Consider the following 23,586-nt stretch of genomic DNA (forward strand, 5'->3'; position numbering starts at 1 on the left):
TAGAGTAACGTGTTGTTTCAGAAAGAGAGACGGTTCAGGAAACACGCCTGGGACACGGAGCGTCGCCCGTGTGCGCACAGGAGCCGTGGATGGACGCCAGGCGTGTAAAGAGTCGTATAAAGAGTTGGCTGTTGAACCGCTAGATTTTAAGTCATGTTAACATTATATCAATGTTTGCTCTGTTTTTAAACGTAGGTTCACAAGTGCTTTTTGCCCAGGATTTTTAAATAAAAATAACATTGGAAAATATCAATCTTCCAACTTAAAAAAAAAAAAAAAAAACAATGAACAGAGTCTATTTGTTACCGGATTTTTCCAGATGAAACTTTCTAATAATAGAAAGAGGTTTCTTCGCTTTTTCACCCAAATCCGCGTGTAAGACTAGAGGAAGCCCTGGCGGTGAACGGCCGTTTCCCCGGCTGGAGCCTCGCTCTCCTCCCCCGGCACCTGATGTGAAGACAGCCTGTGATTTTGTTCAGGCTTCGAGCACTGGTCCCCGTCGGTGCTAACGTACAGGACTAAGTCAATGGCGTCGTGTCCGCGTAGTCCTTTGTCCCAGCTCACACAGGACTAAGTCAGTGGCGTCGTGTCCGCGTAGTCCTTTGTCCCAGCTCGCACACCCACACGTCCCCCTCCGCCGTCTTCTCCTCTTCAGCGGAGCGACAGGATGGGCGCCCCCTCTAATGGACACTGCCCTCTGGGTTACCCCCTTCTTCCTGCCATTTCGTTTCTGACTCTAGACGTTCAGAGTTGCAACCTCCATCATGACCTCCCCTTCCCCTCCCAGGTAACGTTGAAAACCGTTCATGTAGCCCTAGCTGGGTTGGCTCATGGATTGAGCGTCGGCCTGCGGACTGAAGGGTCCCCAGTTCGATTCCAGTCAAGGGCACATGCCCGCCAGCCTCAGTAGGGGGCGTGCAGGAGGCAGCCAATCAATGATTCTCTCTCATCATTGATGTTTCTGTCTCTCTCTCCCTCTCCCTTCCTCTCTGAAATCAATAAATCCTATCTAATAAAAGGGTAATATGCAAATTAACCATCACTCCGTCACAAAGATGGCAGTGCCCATAGCCACAAGATGGCGGAGCCCAGTCCTCTCAGCCCCGCCGGAGTCGCCCAGTCCCTGGGGAGCGGCTGCTGAGAGCGGGCAGCGTGAGCGACCTGGCGGAATGCTTGCTCCGTCGCCACAGCGATGAGGCAAGCGTTCCGCGCCCGGCCGCAGATGGGCCTCTGGGCCGCGGAGAGCCTCTGGACAGCGGGCACGGAGCTGCCAGGCCCCGCAGAGAGCTACCGGTGCACGGATTCGTGCGCAGGGCTATAGTACATACATATAAAAATAAAACCGTTAATGTGAATGTTTAAACCGGTGACCACATAAAAGACGTTGCTCTTTCTTTAACTTCTCTAACGAGTACTTATAGGCACCTACAGGTACAAAACATCCCAATACAAAGGTGGTAAGACTCATCCTGCCCTCCACGTAATTGCCCGTTTCACACCCTGGGGGTCGGGGGGGGGGTGGGGGACGTGGGCACAGAAGGAACAGAGAAATGAAGCGCAGGCAGAGGAAGGAGGAGTGCTCTGAAGAGGCCGCTCGGGGTCCGGAATGTGCCTCTGGGGTCGTGCCAGGGGGTTCTGGCCCGTCTTCCCCGGACAGAGGAAGCTGATGGTGTTGGTTGGCCCAGGCAGGCGACCCTGGCGTCAGGGTACGAGCAGTCAGAGGCTTCCTCGGACGGGGCGTGTGGGTTGGGTTCATGCATTACGCACACACGTCGGTCAAGGATCTGCCTGTTAGCAATTTTCTTGACCCACATCAAACAATGGATTGTCAGATGTTATTTTTGAACGACTGCATATCTTTTTGCTTTTTAATTAATGTCCTTTGTATTCATTCAGATGTGTGCGGTAATGTTATTTTTGAGGGTTTCTTGGAATAGTTTTTAATTTTGCCTCAACTAGAGAGATCGTTGGTTAAAAGGTCTGCAAAAAATCATGCTATAGAATTACTAGTTCTTCCCAAATAGTAACCTTTTAAAGAAAAGCAGGACTCCTGCTTTCGCTCTTTCTAAATTGTCTGAACTGTCTGAGGAAGTCACGTTAGTAGTGTGGCCCAGTCAGGGCTGCTCCATCACAGGTTGCTGGTTTGCTAATGAGGAAGTCTTCAGTCACCAGCAAACGGATTCCTTGTTCTAATGGACTTCCTTAACGCGCCTAAAGGTTAATTGGCAATCAACTGACATGAAATTCCTATGTTGTTCCACCGTCTCTTTTGAAACCTCAGATCAATGAATCTTCTAGGCGAGGACGGAGGTTTGTGGGACTCCTAGCCCAGCATTCCGCGCCGTTCTGCAACGGGACCGGGACCGACCTCCACGGAGACGGAGAGCCCGCCCTGCCGGGGCGCCACTCCTCTGAGGAGGAGAACGGGCGAAGCTGGAGCGAAGGCCCCCTCGGCGGGCAGCCCTGGGAGAGTGGGGCGGACGGAGAACTCCACCAGGACGGCGGGCCCTGCCAGCGGGAGCCACCCGGCAGCCCCAGGGCCTCCACCACGGCCAAGGGAGAAGGTAACAGACAAGATGAGTACGAACAACCTCTGTTCGGTCAAACCTAGCAAAATGAGTTGTTGGTTTTTTGTTTGTTTGTTTGTTTTTTATATTTTATTGATTTTTCACAGAGAGGAAGAGAGAGGGATAGAGAGTTAGAAACATCGATGATAGAGAAACATCGATCAGCTGCCTCCTGCACACCCCCTACTGGGGATGTGCCTGCAACCCAGGTACATGCCCTTGACCGGAATCGAACCTGGGACCTTTCAGTCCGCAGGCCAATGCTCTATCCACTGAGCCACACCGGTTTCGGCAGTTGTTGGTTTTTGTTGTTCATTCTCACCTAAGGATATTTTTTTCCATTGATTTTTTTGTTTTTTTTTGTTTTTTTTAGAGAGAGAGAAAGAAACATTGATGTGAGAGAGACACCTCGATTGGTTGCCTCTTGCATGTGCCCCAACCGGGGCCAGAGATCGAACCCGCAACCCTCCAGTGTGAGGGCCAGTGCTCCAACCACTGAGCCACGCTGTCCCGGGCTACAAAGTATGTTTTTTAGGCAAAGTAAGTTTCTAAAGGTTATGGGGACTAAATAAACGAGTATAAACTCGTCTTATTCTTTAAAATCATTACAGTCAGAAGGTAGGACAGTTTTTCCAACAGCCGTCTCTGGCGTGGCCTGACAGCCACCCCCATAAGGACACTTTGTGTTGAGAACTGCTTTCCACTTAGTCCCTCGCCAGCTCCCCTGTGACGCCAGCTGTGCCTGTGAGTTGGGAGACTGGTTCTCTAAAGAAGGCTGCCCTGACTGGTGTGTGACCTTGTGAACCGCGTGTGAGGACTTTCGTTCGGGCCTCTCCCATTGCGTGGATGGTGCTCACCCTTGAAGTTCACTCCCTCCTTTGATCATCACGTAGAACATGAAAATGGCGCGTCCTGGTGAAACAATTCATGTGACAACAGTGCCCGCACCTAAAGTATCTTTAAACGGTCCTGTTATTGTTCTCAGCCACTGGCAAGTCTTTGGGGAGAAACTGAGCGTATTTTACTCACGTGTTTGGACTGTTTGGCGTTTTCTGAGACCTTGCCAGGCATGTTTTAAAAAGCACTATTAGAGCCCTGGCCGGTGTGGCTCAGCAGATAGAGCGTCGGCCTGCGGACCGAAGGGTCCCAGGTTCGATTCCGGTCAAGGGCACGTACCTTGGTTGCAGGCTCCTACCCGGCCGGGGCCCTGGTCGGGGCGCGTGCAGGAGGCAACCAATCGATGTGTTTCTCTCACGTCGATGTTTCTGTCTTTCCCTCTCTCTCCACTCTCTCTAAAAGATCAATGGAAAAATATTTAACAAATTAAAAAAAGCACTAGGAAAGAAAATCAAAGACTGTGTATAACCTTAGAGTTAGGGATGTGCTTAACTTCTGGGATAAGAAGAGGACTTCCCCCTTATGGAAAGGGGGCTGTGAGAAGTAAGCCAGAGAGTCTGCCCAGCGCTGAGCCCGGGGCCTGGCTGTCCCAGCTCTGCACTAAGGTAGCTGCTGCGGCTGCTCACGGCGGTGACGGGAGCGCGCTGGGTGGGTCTGAGACGTGCTGAAATCCTGTACCTGACAGAGACCCATGGGACCCCGGTCCACACAATCACCTTTAAAAAACCAGGAGCATTTCCCAACTCACCCTCTCACCCATCGCCCCACACCACCCTGCCCTTTCCCACGGGCCCCTAGCTCACCACCACGCTGGCTTCCTCCCTGCCTTCCTGTAAAACCCTTAGGAGTGTAAGAGGGAACGCGGCGGGGCTGTGGTCAGAATGCCGCTCGCTTCCCCCACTGCGGCCTTTCAGCTGCTGGTGCCCAGTCACCTTGATTAGAGTCATTTTCCAGTTCTTTAAGTTCTAAACCCAATAGGCTACCTCAGTGGTCGGCAAACTGCAGCTCTGTTCACTAATGAGTTTGCCGACCACTGGGCTACCTACTTAATGTGCGTCCGTCTTTAGATCCCACTTTCTGAATAGCTTGTTTTTAAATCATATCGTTCCTAATAACTTTCTGTGGCAGGGGTTCTCAGAACCACTGAGAGGGGTCGGGGGGAGGGGGGGGAGCAGGTACCTACAAAAGACCTCTTAGAGAATCTGGTGAAATTCATGAGACTCAACCCAGAAAAATGCACACAACACACATACCAAGTACTTGTGTCTGTACCGCAAGTGGTGTTAGACTTTCTAAAACACAATCACGGATGTGGGTCCGTCAGCCCCCCAAATTAAGAATTTACCAACTTACAGTAAAGAGTAAGACATGACCCAGCAATTCCATGTCTAAGTATGTGTTCTAGGGCGGCTCTCACACGTGTCCAAGGAGACATGAGTAATCATTGTAGTAACAAAAATTTGGAAGCAGTGTATATGTCCATCAATAGAGAATAGTAGACTGGAATACTATGTAAACTAAATGACTAAGATCTATGAAGTGTTAGCTATACTTCAAAAGCATAATATTGAACAAGAAAATCAATTTAAAGATTGGCATGTATAGTATGGTGCCATTTTTTAGAAGTTTTTTAACTGTAAAATATTGTATACCATCTGTGGGCATATAAATCTATATTAAAAGAATAAAAGCTTGCATGAGAGTGATAAACACCAAGTTCACTATAGTAGCTATTTCTGGAGAATAGGATAAGAGAAGATTACATAGTGAGCCTCAGCTATATCCGTTTCTCAACCCCTTAAAAAAAGTCTGAAGCAAACATGACTTCATTTGAAACATGGTTAAGATTTGAAAAAGGTGAGTGGTAGGTCATTTTGTTATTCTCTATGCTTGTTCTGTGCTTGAAATAGCTCGTGATTAATAAAAAACATTTTAAGAATCTTTTCAATGAAACTACAGCTCTTCCCTCTTTCTTCCTTCTGAATGCCTACCCTCAGATAACAAGTTGTATATAGTCTTCAACGTGTTTGATGATGAACCCACCGGCTGGACCTACCAGGAGGGCGTCCTGTCCATGAAGGTCACGAGGAAAGGACCCGTCATTAGCACACTTGATGCCGACTGGCTGGAGTTAACGACATTCTATTATAAGCAAGGCTTGTCTCTAATTGACTGCTTTGTGTGCTGGGAAACACCAAAAGGTAAGTTTTCAATTATGATATGTTAGATTCTTTAAAAATAGACCTGACGTTCGAGTGGGTAGAAATGTGTTTGCCTCTCAAGTTCTGTGGCTGAAAGGACAGATACTATTCCTGGGGAAATAGATTCCAGTCCTCACACAGCTCTGTAGCTTCCATGTAAAATCTTAAATCCCGGTGGTAGAATTTAACGTGATGTTTGCTGTTGGGTTGTAACTGTCAGGACTAGACAGACCATTGTGTGATGGACTAGGACTTGCCAAATGAATGTACTCCAACAACCCAATCGGGGCTTACGATGGCATTTGAGAATTACTATCCAAACGATGACACTATCCCAATTTTGGACACTACCTACCTGATTCTTTCTATACTTTGTCTTGAAAAGTAACTTTTGCTTCAGAAAATGATATTGATCTTATGTTCATTTCTGCCTTCCCCCATCTTTCATCTGTCTCTAGCCTTCCTCTTTTAGTTACAAAGGAATCTGTAGTCATCCATCTACATCACAAAAACAACAAAGAAACAAACAAAACTCCAAAAATGACTTTCTAGGGAAAGTGTTTTTAAAAAGAGATTAGAGCTAAAAGAAAAGAAAAATAGATATTAAGGACGCTGGAAACATAGAAGGATGGGGGCCATGAAAACCAGAATAGGGCCCTACCCATGTGGCTCAGTGGTTGAGTGTCGACCCTGCACCAGGAGGTCACGGTTCGATTCCCGGTCAGGGCACATGCCCGGGTAGTGAACTCGATCCCCAGCAGGGAGGTGTGCAGGAGGCAGCCGATCAATGTTTCTCTCTCTCCCTCTTTCTTCCTCTCTCTCTAAAATCAATAAAAACATTTTTTAAAACGAAAAACAATAATTGGGGACCCTAACTCAATGAGGTTAGAGAAAAGAATGAAGAAGTAAATAAGATGAGATCTCGATATACCTTATTATCATTAAATCAGCGTAGTGATAACTTCACTAATACAACTAAAGACTTTGGATGAATATTTTGAATTAGCAAGAGTCGTATGTTCCAGTGGAGCCTTCTAACCAGCAACCAAGATGAGGGCCGAGCCCACGGCAGCACCCGGAAACGCGGCCGCTGGCAGAGCGCTGGGCACAGCAGCTGCTCAAGGAAGATGTCTTGGAATTTTTTGGTTCTTGGGAACTTCTTCCAAGCTGATCTAATAGGAAGAGCATGGGCTTTCAGGTCAGACAGGCCAGGTGTAAATCCGAGCTTCTCTCCTCATTAGCGGAGCGATGCTCCCTCCTTATTAGCTGTGGGATCTGGAGACGTTAGTTGAGCTCACGGAGCCCGTTTCCTCAAAGGGGGATAAAAACAGTCCTCCTTTAACTCAGAGACCCACAGGGAAGGCTACCAGAAGGGAGGGGGAGGGGGAGTGAAGGGGAAATGGTCAGTATCACTGGGATGAGTTTGCACAGGGACAGATGGTCACTAGAATTGGGGGGCAGTCACACGGTAAGACATAAACATGTCCAATCGCTATATTGCATACCCGAAACCAATATAACCCGTTTAAGACTGTATACCAACTGTACTCAAATCAGTTCATTAAAACTTAACCAATACCCCCACTGGATCGCTGTGAGAACTCCGTAAGCCACAGCATGTGCACAGGGACACACACACACACACACACACACGCGCGCGCGCACACACACACATACACACACACATACACACACATACACACACATACACACACACACACACACACACACACACACACACACACACTGCCAGCGCCCGCCCTCGGAGTTCCTGGTCTGAGGCTTTCTTTCCCGGCGCTGGTTCTGTGCAGTCACAGTGCTCTTCGCCCGGACCTCCTATTTGGGGGGCGGTCATGCTTCATATTTCTCTCCCTCCCTCCCCCTCCCCCTCTCCCCCTGCCTCTCCCTTCTCTTCCCCTCCAAAGAGTCTGAGTTGGAGCCATTTCAAATTGTGGGTTGTGACTAACGGCTGCAGGCAGAACGAGAAAGACTCCTTTCACGCCCCTTCCAGGCCCTTGCCCATGAACATAAAATTAGCCACAGCAGTTGCCAGTGAGAGGCCGGGAGGGCTTTGTTCCGAGAGCTCCGAGGCTATTTAGAGATCCTGGATCCTGGGGGTGGGGTGGGGGTGGGGAGGGGGTGGGGGGCTCTCTCCTTGGCAGGGGAATGTCTCAGGACATTTTCCACCACCACACACACACACACACACACACACACACACACACACACACACACCCCGCGCAGCCCCTGGGTGTGTCACCCTGACTGGGAGCAGTGGGGGGTGGTGACCAAGGACCAGGGCCTGTGTGGCTCTGGCAGGAGGGAGCAGGGCTGGGCTGGTGGCTTTGTTGGGGCGACAGGGAAGCCCGGGGACAGGGCACCTTGCCTTCGTCCCTTCCACCCTCTTCCAAGACGCTGTCAGGAGTCAGCCCACCACAGCAATGAGGAGCAAAGCAGGCACGCTCAGGCTGGAAATGTCACCCCACGGCTGGCATTTCATTACCTTCCTCGGGTCAGAGAGGACCAGGAACTTCACGGTTCCCGTGGGCAGGGCGGTGGGAGGCTGCGGGGGAGTGCCAGTCCCCTTCCGAGCCCTCCCCAACCTCCAAGCCTCTTCTCGGGAAAGCCCCTCCCTGCGGCCGAGGGTTCCCACTGCCCAGGCCCTGCACCCCGGCCCAGCGCTGCGGGCCTCTGCCAGCATGCTCAGCTGGGCCACCGCACACTCACGTGGGCGCCCCGGTGGGGTAACACCCCCAGATGGACCCAGGAGCACCAACCACTGCACAACAGACAGACGCTTGGTCCTCTGGAGCAGGGGTCCTCAAACTTTTTAAACAGGGGCCAGGTCACTGTCCCTCAGACCGCTGGAGGGCCGGACTATAGTTAAAAAAAAAACTATGAACAAATTCCTATGCACACCGCACATACCTTATTTTGAAGTAAAAAAACAAAACGGCAAAAACACCCGCATGTGGCCCGCGGGCCGCAGTTTGAGGATGCCTGGTCTGGAGCATAGAGGCTCCGCGGGCAGCCGCCGTGGGAGGAGACGGCAGCTTTGGGCAGCTTTGCCCGCTGGTCACACACACACACACACACACACACACTCACACTCACAAACACACACACACACACACACACTCACACACATTCACAAACTCACACACACACACACACACATTCACACATACACACACACTCACACTCACAAACACAAACACACACATTCACACACTCACACACACACACATACACACACTAACACACACACATTCACACACACACACACACACACACACACTCACACACATTCACAAACACACACACACACACACACACTCACATTGACACACACACACACACACACAAACACACACTCACACACTCACACTCACACACACACACACACTCACAAACACACACTCACACTCACACACACACTGACACACATTCACACACTCACACACACACGCACTCACACACATTCACACACTCACACACACTCACACACACATTCACACACACACACACACACACACACACTCACACACACACACACACTCACACACACACATACACTCACACACACACACACACACTCACTTCACCAGCCCCACTGTCCTCAGAGCACAGCCTCCTCCCGGCGTCAGCACCACCCGCACCTGCAGCTCCCGCTCCGCCAGGTGAATTCCGTTGGCCTCACTTGGTAGCCAGTGCCAACGTCGCCTGTGGCAATGCTCGCGTGGAATGGGGTGTGTGTGTCAGAACGAGGAGTGAGGTCAAGACACTGACACGTGCACTTACTCACGTCACATACATGTGTGTGCCAGGCCCCGGGCTCACGATGGTGAGGACACGCAGAGCCGGCCACGGGGCACCCGGCAGGGACAAACACTGTCCTAATGGAGCAGAGTGTGGTGATGGGACCCGCAGGGCGTGGTGATGAGCGTGACGGGCAGAGTGCGTGGAGGGTGTCAGGAGTCTGTGACCACCCCGGAGCCGGAAGGCTGGGAGGGGGCCCGATGTGGACGAGCTCTGGGGGGGAGAGGAGCTGGGAGGCCAGTCGCGGAGAGAACGGCGCCCAGGGATGGGAGAGGAGCAGGGCCCCTCCGCGCAGTCTCACCGACAACCAGTGCAACGAGCGCTGACACGCGTCCCTACTGTGTGCCACCCACTATGTGCCGGCACTGCTCTCAGCAGTTCCCACTCACTAACTCAGGTCACTCCCACAGCGGCGCTCTGAGCGAGGGCTGCTTGCTCCCCTTTCACCGATGAGGAAACTGAGGCCCAGAGCTACGCGTGTGCCCCGCACACAGCCAGAAGGGGGTATCCGAGTGGAGAGGATGCTCTTAGGCAGTTTGCCATCCGGTCAGGACTTTTATTCCAATTATTCCTTAAACATGAAAAGGAGGAGTCTGGCCTGAAAGAACCTCTCTGGCCTCACCCAGCGAAGTGGGTCACAGCGGGGTGAGGAGGGGGGAGGAGTGAGAGCTGCTGCCATGACGCAGGGAGGGGCGGTGCGGGGAGGGCAGAGACGGGCTGACATTCCTTCTGCAGACAGAGCTCCTGAGGAAACACAGTCCCCATGGGCTTGCCCGCCATGTCTTCCGTCGGGCCCCCGCCCTCAGGTTAATGCCAACAGTGGCACGTGGGCCTGTGGGAGACTGCCGTGGCATGTTCCCCGTCCGGCTGGAGGTGACATCGACCTCTGGCCGAAGGGAACATGTCAGATCACCTGTCCAGACACGTAAACTCTTCCCTGGGAACCCTTCAAGCGTGTGCTTCTCCAGCCAGGGCCCGGGGCCCAGCGGGGTGTGGCCTGTGCCAGGGCCCCGAGGGGTGTGGCCTGTGCCAGGGCCTTGCAGGGTGTGGCCTGTGCCAGGGCCCCGAGGGGTGTGGCCTGTGCCAGGGCCTTGTGGGGTGTGGCCTGTGCCAGGGCCCCGAGGGGTGTGGCCTGTGCCGGGGCGCACAGAATTCACAGACGAACCTCCCCCGAGGGTGACGCTCGCCTCTGGAGGGCAGAGGGGGACCCGTTTCCTTACATCACATGGACAACCTGGAAAGGACGCCAGGTTTGCACTCACTAGGACTGCGCCTGGAGACCATCCTTCATCGATACACTTTCCTTTGCCACGGGTGGCATTTGGCTTTTAAAAGGTTTTTTGTGGGTTTTTTGAGAAGTGGTGGGTCCGTGCTTTGCGCCTTTTCCATATCAGGCACCAGAGGACATGGGAATACTGCAGGGCGCACGGCCCCAGCAAAGACAGCTGCTCGGCCGGAGGCGGCGCTCCGGGCCTTGGCACACCCGGACGCCGGTCTCTCTCGAGTGAAGTGTATAGTTTAGTGTATAGTGAAGTATACCAGTCCCGGGAGCCCTGGTACTCAGAACAAGAAAACAGAGGCAGAGCCACAAAAACCCACGGGTCTCATGTCACAGAATCCCCAAGGAGACGGGTCACAAATAACGACATTGTTATCAAAGTAGATCATTATTTTTAAAATTCATACGCCCATTCTAACTAAAGGACTTAGGACGTAGCCATTTCTTATGGTGGTTAGTGATGCCCTGCACTTACAATCAGAAAGAGACTTAGCCGGTTTGGCTCAGTGGATAGAGCGCTGGCCTGGGGACTAAAGGATCCTGGGTTCGATTCTGGTCAAGGGCACATGCCTGGGTTGTGGGCTCGATCCCCAGTAGGGGGGCGTGGAGGAGGCAGCCGATCAGTGATTCTCTCTCATCATTGATGTTTCTCTCTCTCTTTCCTCCCTTCCTCTCTGAAATCAATAAAAATATATTTAAAAAGTAAAAAGATTCTTCGGGTCACTTTGGTGTGACAATGGTCAGGTACATTTAAAAGGAAATAGGGCCTCTCCTGTCCTCAGAAAACCATTTCCAACTAGTACCTTAAACTGTCCCGCACACCACTCGGAACAGCATAAACCCTTCGTGATGGTCCGCCTCAACTGTCAGCGATGGGCAGATGGTGGCACAACGATTTCCTCTTGAGGTGGATAAGCCTGCTCGTTAAAACTGCGAATTACATGGAAAGCACCCTTGCCTCGCTTGTATTTAAGCTTAGCAGAGCCCTGAAACCTTCGCAGGCCTGTGTTCCTGGGATAACGGTCCGCCAGGCCAGCGTGGATGTGACATCGCGCCACGTGAAAGCCAGAACGTCCAACCCACACGTGACCGTGGGAAAACTGCGTCCGATTGCAAAACTGGAGACAAAAGAACCCCCATAAAGTCAGTTCAGCTGGGGCCAGGTGGTCCCTGGGAGCCGTTCAAGAAAAGGTCCGAGGGGCCCTCCCCGGAAACTGCCTGCCAGCAGGCGTCCTTTCCACAATGCCTTCCGTTCAGGATCTTCCTGTCACCATTCTTTTTTTTTTAAAGCGTCATTGAAGTAAAGCATTGTTCCACGTTTGTATTTTTGAGGTAATCTTGCCTCACATTCGTGTTCCTATCCCACCCGTACATGTCCAGGGTTAATAGGGTTGATGTTGTTTCTCTCAAGAGTAGAACCAACGTGCAGACAGCAGACAGATCAGAGACCACAACGCGCGGTGTGGTTTCTTCCCAGGCGCTCCTTGGGCTTAGGGAATCGACTTGCCTCTCCGCGGAGGGTATTATTTTATCTTGTTTTGGTTGTTGTCGCTTTCGTGTTTACAGTTTGATTTTAACTCGCTGACGTATAACACTGTCTTGACCTTGGCAACAAAAATTTAACCCTCAGAGAGGAGGGGGGTGTTGCTGATGGAGCCATAACAAGTGTTTACTAAGGGATCTGCTGTTGGCCTTTCTGCTTCCTACGAGGGTTAAGGATTGGGACGCTCTAAACCAGGCGTCCTCAAACTACGGCCCGCGGGCCACATGCGGGTGTTTTAGCCGTTTTGTTTTTTTTACTTCAAAATAAGGTATGTGCAGTGTGCATAGGAATTTGTTCATAGTTTTTTTTAAACTATAGTCCGGCCCTCCAACGGTCTGAGGGACAGTGAACTGGCCCCCCTGTTTAAAAAGTTTGAGGACCCCTGGTCTTAAGAAACACTTTGGCCCTGACGGGTGTGGCTCAGTGGATAGAGCGTCGGCCTGCGGACTCAAGGGTCCCAGGTTCGATTCCGGTCAAGGGCATGTGCCTTGGTTGCGGGCACATCCCCAGTGGGGGGTGTGCAGGAGGCAGCTGGTCGATGTTTCTCTGTCATCGATGTTTCTAACTCTCTCTCCCTCTCCCTTCCTCTCTGTAAAATAATCAATAAAATATATTTTTTTTAAAAAACACTTCGTATTTGCAACTCTTCTCACCTGCATCCTCTTCCTCGCAGGGGACCACGTGCCTAAAGCGCTGGACGGGTTCTTCGTCTACGAAGAAGAAGGCTCCAGGCTGCCCGGGTCCAGCCACACAGGAAATGACGCCATCGTGGTGGAGCAGTGGACTGTTATCGAGGTAAACGGCCGTGGGCTGGCCACTCGGCTTTACTTTTATATTTAGTTTCCTATTATTATTTTAACTATATTTTTACCGATCTCAGAGAGGAAGGGAGAGAGAGATAGAAACATCCATGATGAGAGAGAATCATGGATCGGCTGCCTCCTACACGCCCCACACTGGGGATCGAGCCCGCACCCTGGGCATGTGCCCGGCCTGGGAATCGAACCGTGACCTCCTGGTTCCTAGGTTGACGCTCCACCACGGAGCCGGGCCGGCCTGGCCAGCCTTATATTACGTTAACGGCCTTCACCGGCTGGCACGGTGCGCCCCTCCCGCCGTCTGTGCAGCCTTCGACGCAGGAGCAAACCGCTCTCCGCTGGGGGAGCAGTGCTGTACCCGACGCCCACCTGGTGAAAAGACAGCACAACCATGATCTGGGCATGAATGGCAGTGTGTCCCCAAAGGCTGGCCTGAACCCAAACAGAGTCCCGGGCCCTGAGGCTCTCTACGCAGTGCCCGCGCCTGGTGGGACGGGAACAAATTCCCACGATGGCTGGCGTTCGTCTCCAGCAACCAATGGACCTGGGGTCTGACCTTGTGAACTCCCAGAGGCAAAGGTGTCCGGAGGGTGTTCCCTCTCAGCAGCCGAACCTCCACCGCCGCCCTCCGAACCGAGGGGGACAGGCCTCCCGAGGGGACAGGCCTCCCGAGGGGACAGGCCGAATTCAGGCACACTGTGTGCGGCTCTTTTGTGGACGCGTTTGCCTTTCTGGCCTCACAAGGGCGGAGACACAGTCCCTGTTTCCAGGAAGCCAGAAATCCCAGGGAGAGGAGGGGACAGGGTTGGGGGAAGAGGTAATGCGCCCAGTAAAACCCATTCCAGTTTTAAGCTCAAAATAAATCAAAACCAGTCGCAAGCCCCTCTCACCTCTCACTCCCGGCTCCCGCTCTCCGCTCCGGCCCTCGGTCCCGGCCTCGGTCCCAGCACGTGTTTCTGAGCGCGGGGCCTGCACGTTACCGGCATCCAAACCACCTGGAGCTCATTGAAAACACAGGTTCCCACTCCCACCCCCGTTAGTGTTGGAGGCCAGACCAGGCCCAGGGGATGGACCCAGGAAAGCCCAGATTCTGGGGAGCAGCCGGAGGCCCTGACACCTCCCCACCCCCACCCCAGTGTCTCCGCTGGGCCAGGGTTCGAGGCAGCCAGGAAGCCGGCACCAGCAAAAGTGAACTTGCCGGAGGGGGCGCCCATCAGCACCCCCACGCCCTGGCCTGACCCCCTCGCGGCTGCCGGCCGTGGCCCTGAGCTCTGGCTGTCCCGCAGGGCTGCGAGATCAAGACGGACTACGCGCCCCTGCTGCACACGCTGGCCGAGTTTGGGTGGCTCCTGACAGGCGTGCTGCCCACACCGATCCTGAGACAGGACAGGTAACGCCCGCCTCCTCCCGCACTCCCTTCTCGCTCTAAGTCAGAGCTCCGCGTCAGCGAACTCCGCTGAAGGAATCCTATGTAAAGCCCCCAAAGGCATCCCCTGACTTCTCCTCTCCTCTCAGGCCTTGGAGATGGGCAGATCTCACCCCCTCGGTCAGGTGTGTGCCAGCGGCTCCGCCCTCTCCCCCAGGGCAGGCGAGTTCAGGCCAGCCGCCTGCCTCCCAGCCCCTCGCAGCCTCAGCCTCGGCACCCCACCAGAAGGCCGCACTCCCCTTTTCCTACTCAGGGTGCTGGTTGACTCTTCCCCAGAGTGAACACTGAGTCGACATAAACCTGCAGTCAGAGAGGCACAGCCCACGCTGTGGGGCCCCAGGTCCTGCCCTTCTGCTCTGCCCGTGCACAGCTGCCCCCACCCAGCACACAGCTGGGGCCAGGCCTGCAGAACCCTGGAGGCCGGCATGGAGGAGGCGGCGTCCTGCCTCCATTCGTCCTGCAGTGTGATGGGTTCCTTTTCCCCTGAGCATGGGCTTGTTAGCTGTTCCCCCCGAAACAAGTGCCTACGTTAGAAAGTTAGGACCAAAATGTCATCCCTTCATGGACACCAACTTGCCCTTGTCTCCTTTTACTACCTTTTCCTATTTCCGTCCCAGGGAAGGAAAACATGAATTGTAGTCTTTTTTTTTTTGAGAGCGAGCGAGAGGGGGAGACCTGTTAAGTCCTCTGTGGGAAGTGCTTTCCTGTCCTGGGCGGAGGCGTGCCCTCTGCCCTATTTGGCATCCAGGACTTGACTGACAGCTGGCTGTCCTGCGGGGCTGGTGGCTCCCTGCAGGGGCAGCACTGCACCTGGGCTGGTGTGGCCGAGGGAGGCCGCTCCCTCCCGCCTCGCCCAGCCTCCTGCGTCTCTGGTGTTCCCAGCTTAGCAGCCTCCCCGTGTCCCAGGTCCCCCCCACTCCAAAGGCATTTGATTGACGTGGCTTTATAACACAGGTGGGGAGAGGGACAGAGGCGGGTACGGCGTGAACCAGCTCAAGCTTTGAAAGGGGGATTAGAAGGAATCAGAGCGGTTCACCTGCTTTTCTTCTCAGAGATCTGTTGGTAACGGCTCCCATTGTGAGTGACAGCTCCCCGGAGCGTCATTCCCCACCTTTTCAAACGCTGTGACATCCCTGTCAGATCTCAGTACGGCGGTCACGCTCAGGATTCTGTCTTCAAACCAAGCAACCTGAGTCGCCGGGAGCGCGCCCAGTGGACAGACAGGAGCTGGTTAGGCTGACATCCCCCACATGACCAGACCCTGGGTGACTTAGACTCGTCAGGGAGGGGCCAGGGCCATCGGACACACTTCGGTGTGGCATCCGGTGAGCACGGTAAACTGACAACGTGGAGACAGACTCGGGGAGACGGGGAACACACTGCCAGCTGTCAGAGGGGAGGGGGCTGGGGGCTGGGGGAGAAGAGTGAAGGGATTAAGCAAAGAAAAAAGAAGACTCATGGACACAGACAGCAGTGTGGTGAATGCCAGAGGGAGGGGGAGGGGAGGTGGAAGAGGCTGTAATGGGGGGTGATGGTGACGGAAGGGGACTTGACTTGGGGTGGTGAACACACAATACAGTGTACAGGTGATGAGTCGTAGAACTGCGCACCTGAAACCTATATCATCTCATTAACCAATGTCACCCCAGTAAACTCCACACACAAATAAGAAGCAAAGCATCCGTCAGTGAATGAAAAGATGTGGACGCTGCATATAGAGCCTGCCCCAAGGTACACCCCGTCCATAACCAGGGGCTTGCCTTCGGGCTGGGCCAGGCCGGGTTATGTACTGTGTCGTATAATACAGTCACCAGTCGAGGGCTATGGAGTCCTTTCGTCTGTACGCTCCATAGTCGTATGAAAAATAAGAGAGCGTAGAGGGCGGGGGGTTGCAGAGCAGGCTGAAACAAGGGATTCAGCAACAAAAATACGGAGACGGGTGACAGTATGGCGACAGAGGTACATGGGGTGGGGGAGGCGGGCGTAGTCAAGGGGGGATAAATGGGAAGAGACTTGATTCTGGGTGCCGAGTGCACGATGCAGTGTGCAGATGTTTTATTGAACTGTACACTTGAATCTGTATGGCTTTATTAACCAAAGTCACCCCAATGGATTCAATAAAACAAAATTAGTTTATAAAAAATAAACCAATAAGGGGGGCGTGTAGACTGCCAAAGTTAGATGGAACCCTCAGTAGCACTGAGGTTAAAAGGCAGCGTCCCCAGTGGGCAGGGCCCCAGTTAGGAATCTGCCGTTGACCCCGGATAGAAGGCAGAAGAAAAATGTATTTCAACCGTAATCGCCCTTATGCAACAAGGAACACTAGAACCCCCAGGCCAACTGTTCTCTCCTGTGCCAGGAACATTTTGCAACATCATCACATCATCCTACTTTGTTCCTTTGTGTTGGGTAAGCGGCTGCACGGTAGACAGTATAGGATGAGGGTAAAGGTTCGCCGGGATCTGACCGCGAAGATGGCTGCCGAAACCTGTTTATCCTCGGCCTGTGGATTCCTGTTCACACGCGCTGGCCCTGTGGCTGTCACGGGGCGCACAGCCAGTCCTGACAGTTGGCCGTGTCATCTTTACATAAAGAAAAAGACTGCATCCAGGTCAACCTGGTGGGGTGGACGATAGAGCCTGAAAGAGTTTAGTCTCTGAAACTAGAAGAATGGTCCAGGCTTTGAGCTTAACGAATCTCTCGTTTTTTGGTGCCCTGACCGGGGATCAAACCCACAACCTTGGCGTAAGGGGACGACTCTATCCAACCGATCTCTCGAGCCAGAACGAAACAAATCTCATTGTAATCACAGTATCACCAGGAACGAGCTCTATGACACTATTACTTTTTCTTTTTTATTTAATTAATTAATGATGAGGAAGAATCATTGATCGGCTGCCTTCTGCACACCTCCTACTGGGGATTGAACCCACAACCCGGGCATGTGCCCTTGACCAGAATCAAACCCAGGACCTTCAGTCCACAGGCTGATGTTCAACCCACTGAGCCAAACCGGCTAGGACGGGACCTAATTCTTTAGCAGAACCAAAGTCCCTATGAAGTTGAAACCCTGGGCAAGGATGATAACCCAGCTTGTCCCACATCGTGATATTTCAGCAGACGTCAATAGCGTAGCTCACGCTACATGAAATCAGCACTGAGGCTTACAAGCCAGTAGAAGAAACAGCGGTAATTAACGACGCTATGAAGATGCACACTTACACGCATGCTCACACCCAGAAAGACCGGTACCTGTCACCATTGCGAATACCCCACGTTGGGCTGCCAGTTGCGAGTGTCCCCCACCCCTGCCATGTCCCATGTGGTTCAGGGTTCAGGTTCAGGGTTCAGGTTCTGGAGGAGGCCTCACACAAATAAAAGAGACTAGACAAGAAAATATTAATTTGGAAATACTGGGGGCCAGGCGGGAGCCCAGCTCAAGAGGAAGGACTCCGCTTTGCTCTGGCCTTGCGATCCCTTTTATTCAGATTGTGGGATACACCATAGCCCTTAAGCAGGCAATTCCAATAATAGCTCGATGATAGCCCATCAGCAAGGATTTACATGAGACTAAAAGGTAGAAATTGCTTCCGCTCCCTTTGTCTCCACTAGACAGTGGGTGCTTGGCTCTGACCCTTGCCAGAGCCTTCCAGGTTGACCAGCCCTCCGGACTCCATGTCCACCTCTTTCTGCTGGTGAAGGCAGCTCCCAACACACCCTCTTCCCTGGGAGCCCACCTGTCTGTGCAAACACCAGTGAAAGGCTCTTCCTCACGTACCTTTGTCTCATGTGCAATCGTTGTCTTAAACCATTTCACCTCCCCTGCTCTTCTCTTACCTAAGCCCTACCTGAATGGTCTATTCATTAGGTGATTTCTCCTTCTTTCCTTAATTACTCCCGCATATCCCGTTACCAGATTGCATGAAGGCATTGTCTCAGCGGGTTTCCAGGTGAAGGGTGTTACTTCACTATCCTCAGCAATATCACACCACCAACGGTCAAAGCTGGTTACCATGGAAACCTCAGTGTGGTCATCTGATATCACTACGTTGGTCCAAGATGATCGTTGTCCGCCCGGAGAACTTACCAGAATCCCTTCTTAATCGTTGTCGCTGTGCAATTATACAACTGGGCCCGATTCTTTTCCTTTAAAAAAGAAAACAAGGTGAAAATTGACAATCTCTTTAGGGCAAATCTGGTAGAGGATCAAATTAGCGGAACTAGGAGCTAATATTGCTGATCTGAACATAACCCCAGGAGTACAATGGAAGTGAGCCAGAGTTCCCGCTGTGTGGCTACCTCAAAACACAGTCACTCCCCTCTCCCCAAATACCAGTGGGGGAGGGGGCAGGGTCGTGCAATTAAACAAGAACCCAAGGTGATTAGAATGCACGTTCATAAGCACTGGATTATAACCTTACAGTAGAGAGAAAGAGAGCCCGGCCAGCAGGGGTCAGTGGTTGAGCGGTGACCTATAAACCAGGAGATCACGGTTCGATTCCCGGTCAGAGCACATGCCCGAGTGGTGGGCTTGGTCCCCAGTGTGGGGCGTGCAGGAGGCAGCGGATCAATGATTCTCTCTCATCATTGACGTTTCTCTCTCTCTCTCTTCTTCTCTCTGAAATCAATTAAAAAAAAAATTTTTTTTTTAAAGAAAGAATGCTAGAATCCAGTGACACTTCACTGAGAATATAAAATTCTGCTCCTTAAGGACAAGGTATAAACAACAAGAGAGAATGGTGGCCTTTCACTGTGAGGTCAGACTCCGCGCCCCTCTAAGAAAGGCTCCCGGCCTCCTGACCCCTGAGCCCAGAAGCAGCGAAGGCCCTGGCGTGTCTGAGACCCGCTCCTGACCCTGAGTGCCAGCCGGAGCAGGAGCTGCCGTGTGCACGGGGAGGGGGGCTGGGGCCCCTGCGGGCCCTCTCACGCACCTCCCCGCCCCCTCTGATTGAAGTTCTGGGCGGCATGGTGTAATCACGGTGACCTACCCTCAGTGTCACCTGGCCGGGAGCAGCGTTCTGATAAGGCCGCGCTTTTTAAAATAGCCCCTTTGTCTGCCGTGTGCACTCGCAGCAATCACTCTTCTGCATCAATGTGAACCTTGTCCCGGGGGAAGGGCTGGAGGAGCCGAGCGTGCGGCGCCCTTTGTGGCTTCCCCCCACACACACCTGAGAACCAGGGCGGGGTCCCCGGGCACCGGCTTCCCGACCACACACACCACCAACCACAAAGGGGCAAGCTAAAGTTTAACTTGATGATTCTGCTTTTAGCAAGTTAACGTTGGTTTCATATCTCATTTCCAAGTGGCAATCACTAAGCCACGGCAATTCATGAATGTACACGGTGACGCCAAACCGATCAGAAAAGCCAGTCCCGCTCCCTCTGGGCTGACGGGAGGCGGGGGCCTCGCGGGCAGCTTCCTGGGAGCGGGTTTGTGTCCCTCGTGGCCAAGCAGCTGCCCACCAGCCCCTCGGAAACCAGCTCACTTACGTTCCACCTGATCCTCGCTCTTGCGTCTTATTTACTAGTAAACAGCATGCTTCTTCGCTTCAGCTCAAGTGTTGACTGAGTGCCTGGTGTGTACAGGCCGTGTTTTACCCTCTCTAGGGGCAGACTCCGGCTGCCGGGAGCTCACTGCTGGGGAGAAAGCACGGTCACAAATAGCTAATGCAGAGCAGACAGACCGAGAGTCCTGCACTGGGGTCCGCACAGCCGGGGACCCGGCCCCGAGGGGTGAGCATCAGCTCCGCTGGGGCGAGAGAATCTTGGGCATCATAGCGGCTTGTGGTCCTTCAAAAGGCCACAGTGCACGGCAGACACGTAGCGTATCTCAGGTGTTAACACTTAAAGGGGGAGGGGAGGGAAGGGGAGGGGAGGGGAGGGGAGGGGAGAGATCTGAAAAGGCTCCCAGAGGAAGCAGCGCTGAGAGGAAGGCAGGGAACATGGTAAAGGCCGTGGGTGAGGAGGGGAGCGGTGTGTGAAGGCTGTGGTGTCGGATTATAAGAGAGCAGAGCTCCCAGGCAGGTTCAGAGAGAAGGTTCCAGGCGGCAGGCAGGGCTGGCGGGCAGTGGCCTCCATCGCACGGCTGCGCTGGTCCTGCAGTGGCCACCCGGTCCGCAGCGAAGGCTCTGAGGCCAGAACGCGGTGCCCGTTAGCGGTGCCCGCAGGCACGCAGAGGTGGGAAGTGGCAGCATGAACGCCAAGGACACTTCCTCCCTCTGGCAACCTGAAGCAACACGCAGCCAGGAGGGTGAGCCAAGGAACAGTGAGCACAGCCCTGGCCGGTCCTCAGTGGGTAGAGCATCGTCCCAGACGCCAATGCCAGGTTGTGGGTTTGAGCCCCGTCAGGGCACAGACAAGAGTAGACCCATGAATGCATAAATGAGTGGAACAACAACCCGTCTCTCTCCCCCCACCTTCCTCTCTCTCTCAAAGCAATAAAAAAAAAATTTTTTTAAAGGAAGTACAAGTAAATGAATTCTTGAAGACCTCTCCTAACTTAAAATCCAAAAAATTCAAGACTGGATATATATGTGAGGATTTTAAGGGAGGAGGAGGAGGACGAGGGGAAGAGGACAAGGGGAAGAGGAAGGAGGAGGAGGGGGAGGAGGACAAGGGGAAGAGGAAGGAGGAGGACAAGGGGAAGAGGAAGGAGGAGGGGGGGAGGAGGACAAGGGGAAGAGGAAGGAGGAGGACAAGGGGAAGAGGGAGGAGGAGGAGAGGGAGGAGGACAAGGGGAAGAGGAAGGAGGAGGACAAGGGGAAGAGGGAGGAGGAGGAGAGGGAGGAGGACAAGGGGAAGAGGAAGGAGGAGGAGGAGGGGAGGAGGAGGAAGAGGAAGGGGAGGAGGGGAAGGGAGAGGAGGAGGGGGAGAAGGAGGACAAGGGGAAGAGGAAGGAGGAGGACAAGGGGAAGAGGAAGGAGGAGGGGGGAGGAGGACAAGGGGAAGAGGATGGAGGAGGAGGAGGAAGAGGAAGGAGGAGGAGGGGAAGGAGGAAGGAGGAAGAGGGGGAGGGGGAGGAGGACAAGGGGAAGAGGAAGGAGGAGGACAAGGGGAAGAGGACGGAAGAGGACAAGGGGAAGAGGAAGGAGGAGGAGGGGGGGAGGAGGACAAAGGGAAGAGGAAGGAGGAGGGGGAGGAGGACAAGGGGAAGAGGAAGGAGGAGGGGGAGGAGGACAAGGGGAAGAGGAAGGAGGAGGAGGGGGAGGAGGACAAGGGGAAGAGGGAGGAGGAGGAGGAGGAAGAGGAGGAAGTCTCGAAGACCACTTTGACAGAAGATTTGCTTGTTTCTCAAAATTCAGCAGAATCACTAAGTGTGGGGCACTCAATGGTATGGGGCCAGAGTTTCAATGTTGCATTTGTTTTCCAGAAAAAAAGAGCTGATAGTGAGGTTTGGGTTTTGGTTTTGGTTTTTTGCATAATAAAAGTCGTAACTGAGCAACATTAGCTGCAGACTCCTTCCCCTAAATCCATGGAGACTCTGAATACACTTCAGAGAAACCCAAACCCCACACGGTCTTTGGCAAAGGGCACTCACCACGAGGGTGGTTGACTAAGGGGAATACTGAGTAGCTCCCACAAAGGAGCATCTGGAGAGAAAACTAGCTCCGGCTCCAGCCCCTCGACTGAAAATCTACGTCAAGTTCCTCACGCGCGGCCCAAGTCCGCCTCTTCTTCTTCTTAAAAGGCAGATTTGACAATGCAAACAAAAATTCTAATTAAACATTCTTGGCCTAATAATCCCGCTTCTGAGAATTTACTTCAAAAGATTTCCTCGAGTCATAAGACTAGAAAGACGAGACATATTTCTATGGCAGCATTTTGTATAATTAGCAGGAAACTGGAAACAACCTAATTGTTCAATAATAAAGAAAGAGAGTACATTTCAGTATCTTAAGTCTTTGAGACACTATCCAGCTGCTAAGAATCTGATCAAGTGCACAAACAAGGAAAGGGTGTTACGTGAGGAGCATAGAACACAGAAATGCAAATATGCGACGGTTACAGACATGCAGAAGCACACATGTGATAAGGACTAGGAGGGGACATAGAGGTGAAAGTAGTGATGTTAGCAGGTGAGGTTACACATTCTCAACATTCACATTTTCTTTGGTAATGACCATATTCCGTTTTGTTTTTTTAATCCTCACCCCAGGATATTTTCCCATGGATTTTTAGAGAGAGAGGAAGGGAGAGGTATAGAGAGATAGAAACATCGATGAGAGAGAAACATCATCCATCGGCTGCCTCCTGCACACCCCCTGCTGGGGATCAAGCCCACAACCCAGGCATGTCCCCTGACCAGGAATCGAACTGTCGACCTCTTGGTTCCTGGATTGATGATCAACCACTGAGCCACACCAGCTGGACCCACATTCAGTTTTAAGGAATTTTTTTTCCTTGTTCCAGCTGCAACTTGTATAAAACTACTAGAGGCCTGGTGCACGAAATTTGTGCAGGGTAGGGTCCCTAGGCCTGGCCTCCCCACCTCCCTGCCTCCTCCTTCCCTCACTCCCTCAGCTCCCCGCTGCCGCCGCTGGTCGCCCACCATGTTCCGCGCTGCCCCTTGGTGGTCAGCATACGTCATAACGAGTGACTGAACTCCCGTTCTCCTGGACGAACTCCCAAGCGGACAATTTGCATATTAGCCTTTTTATATATGTAGATTTCTTAATTATTTGGACTGGAAGGTTTTTTACAAAGGACTGTTTTACAAAGGAACATTCCTGCCAAGTGTGGAACATAGAGAATGACTGATTGATCGTCTGCCTCCTGCACGCCCTGCACTGGGGTTGGAGCCCACAACCCAGGCATGTGCCCTTGACTAGAATCGAACCCGGGACCCTTCAGTCCACAGGCCGACGCTCTATCCACCGAGCCAAACCAGCTGGAGCCCAAGTCCTTTTTTGACAGGTTTCTTGAGCTCGCCCTGATTCTGAATCAGAACATGGAAGCCAGGGCTGGCAGCGAGGAGCCAGGGGGCCGTGCCTGAGAATGGTTACCTCCCATGGGCGTTCTACATGGAGGAGGCGGCGG

At 52.9% G+C, this 23,586-nt stretch overlaps 1 protein-coding gene across 1 annotated transcript in view; it reads left to right on the plus strand.

The window, feature by feature from the left end:
* Positions 1-23,586, plus strand: part of RFTN2 (raftlin family member 2) — a 49,413-nt gene that overhangs the window by 20,371 nt on the left and 5,456 nt on the right. The window contains exons 4-7 of the mRNA XM_028153168.2: positions 2,282-2,564; positions 5,462-5,665; positions 12,980-13,101; positions 14,411-14,514. Coding sequence (XP_028008969.2) covers positions 2,282-2,564; positions 5,462-5,665; positions 12,980-13,101; positions 14,411-14,514 — 713 coding nt within the window. The remainder of the gene's footprint in view (positions 1-2,281; positions 2,565-5,461; positions 5,666-12,979; positions 13,102-14,410; positions 14,515-23,586) is intronic.

The sequence above is a fragment of the Eptesicus fuscus genome, chromosome 11, assembly GCF_027574615.1.
Source record: "Eptesicus fuscus isolate TK198812 chromosome 11, DD_ASM_mEF_20220401, whole genome shotgun sequence".
Classification (NCBI taxonomy): Eukaryota; Metazoa; Chordata; class Mammalia; order Chiroptera; family Vespertilionidae; genus Eptesicus; species Eptesicus fuscus.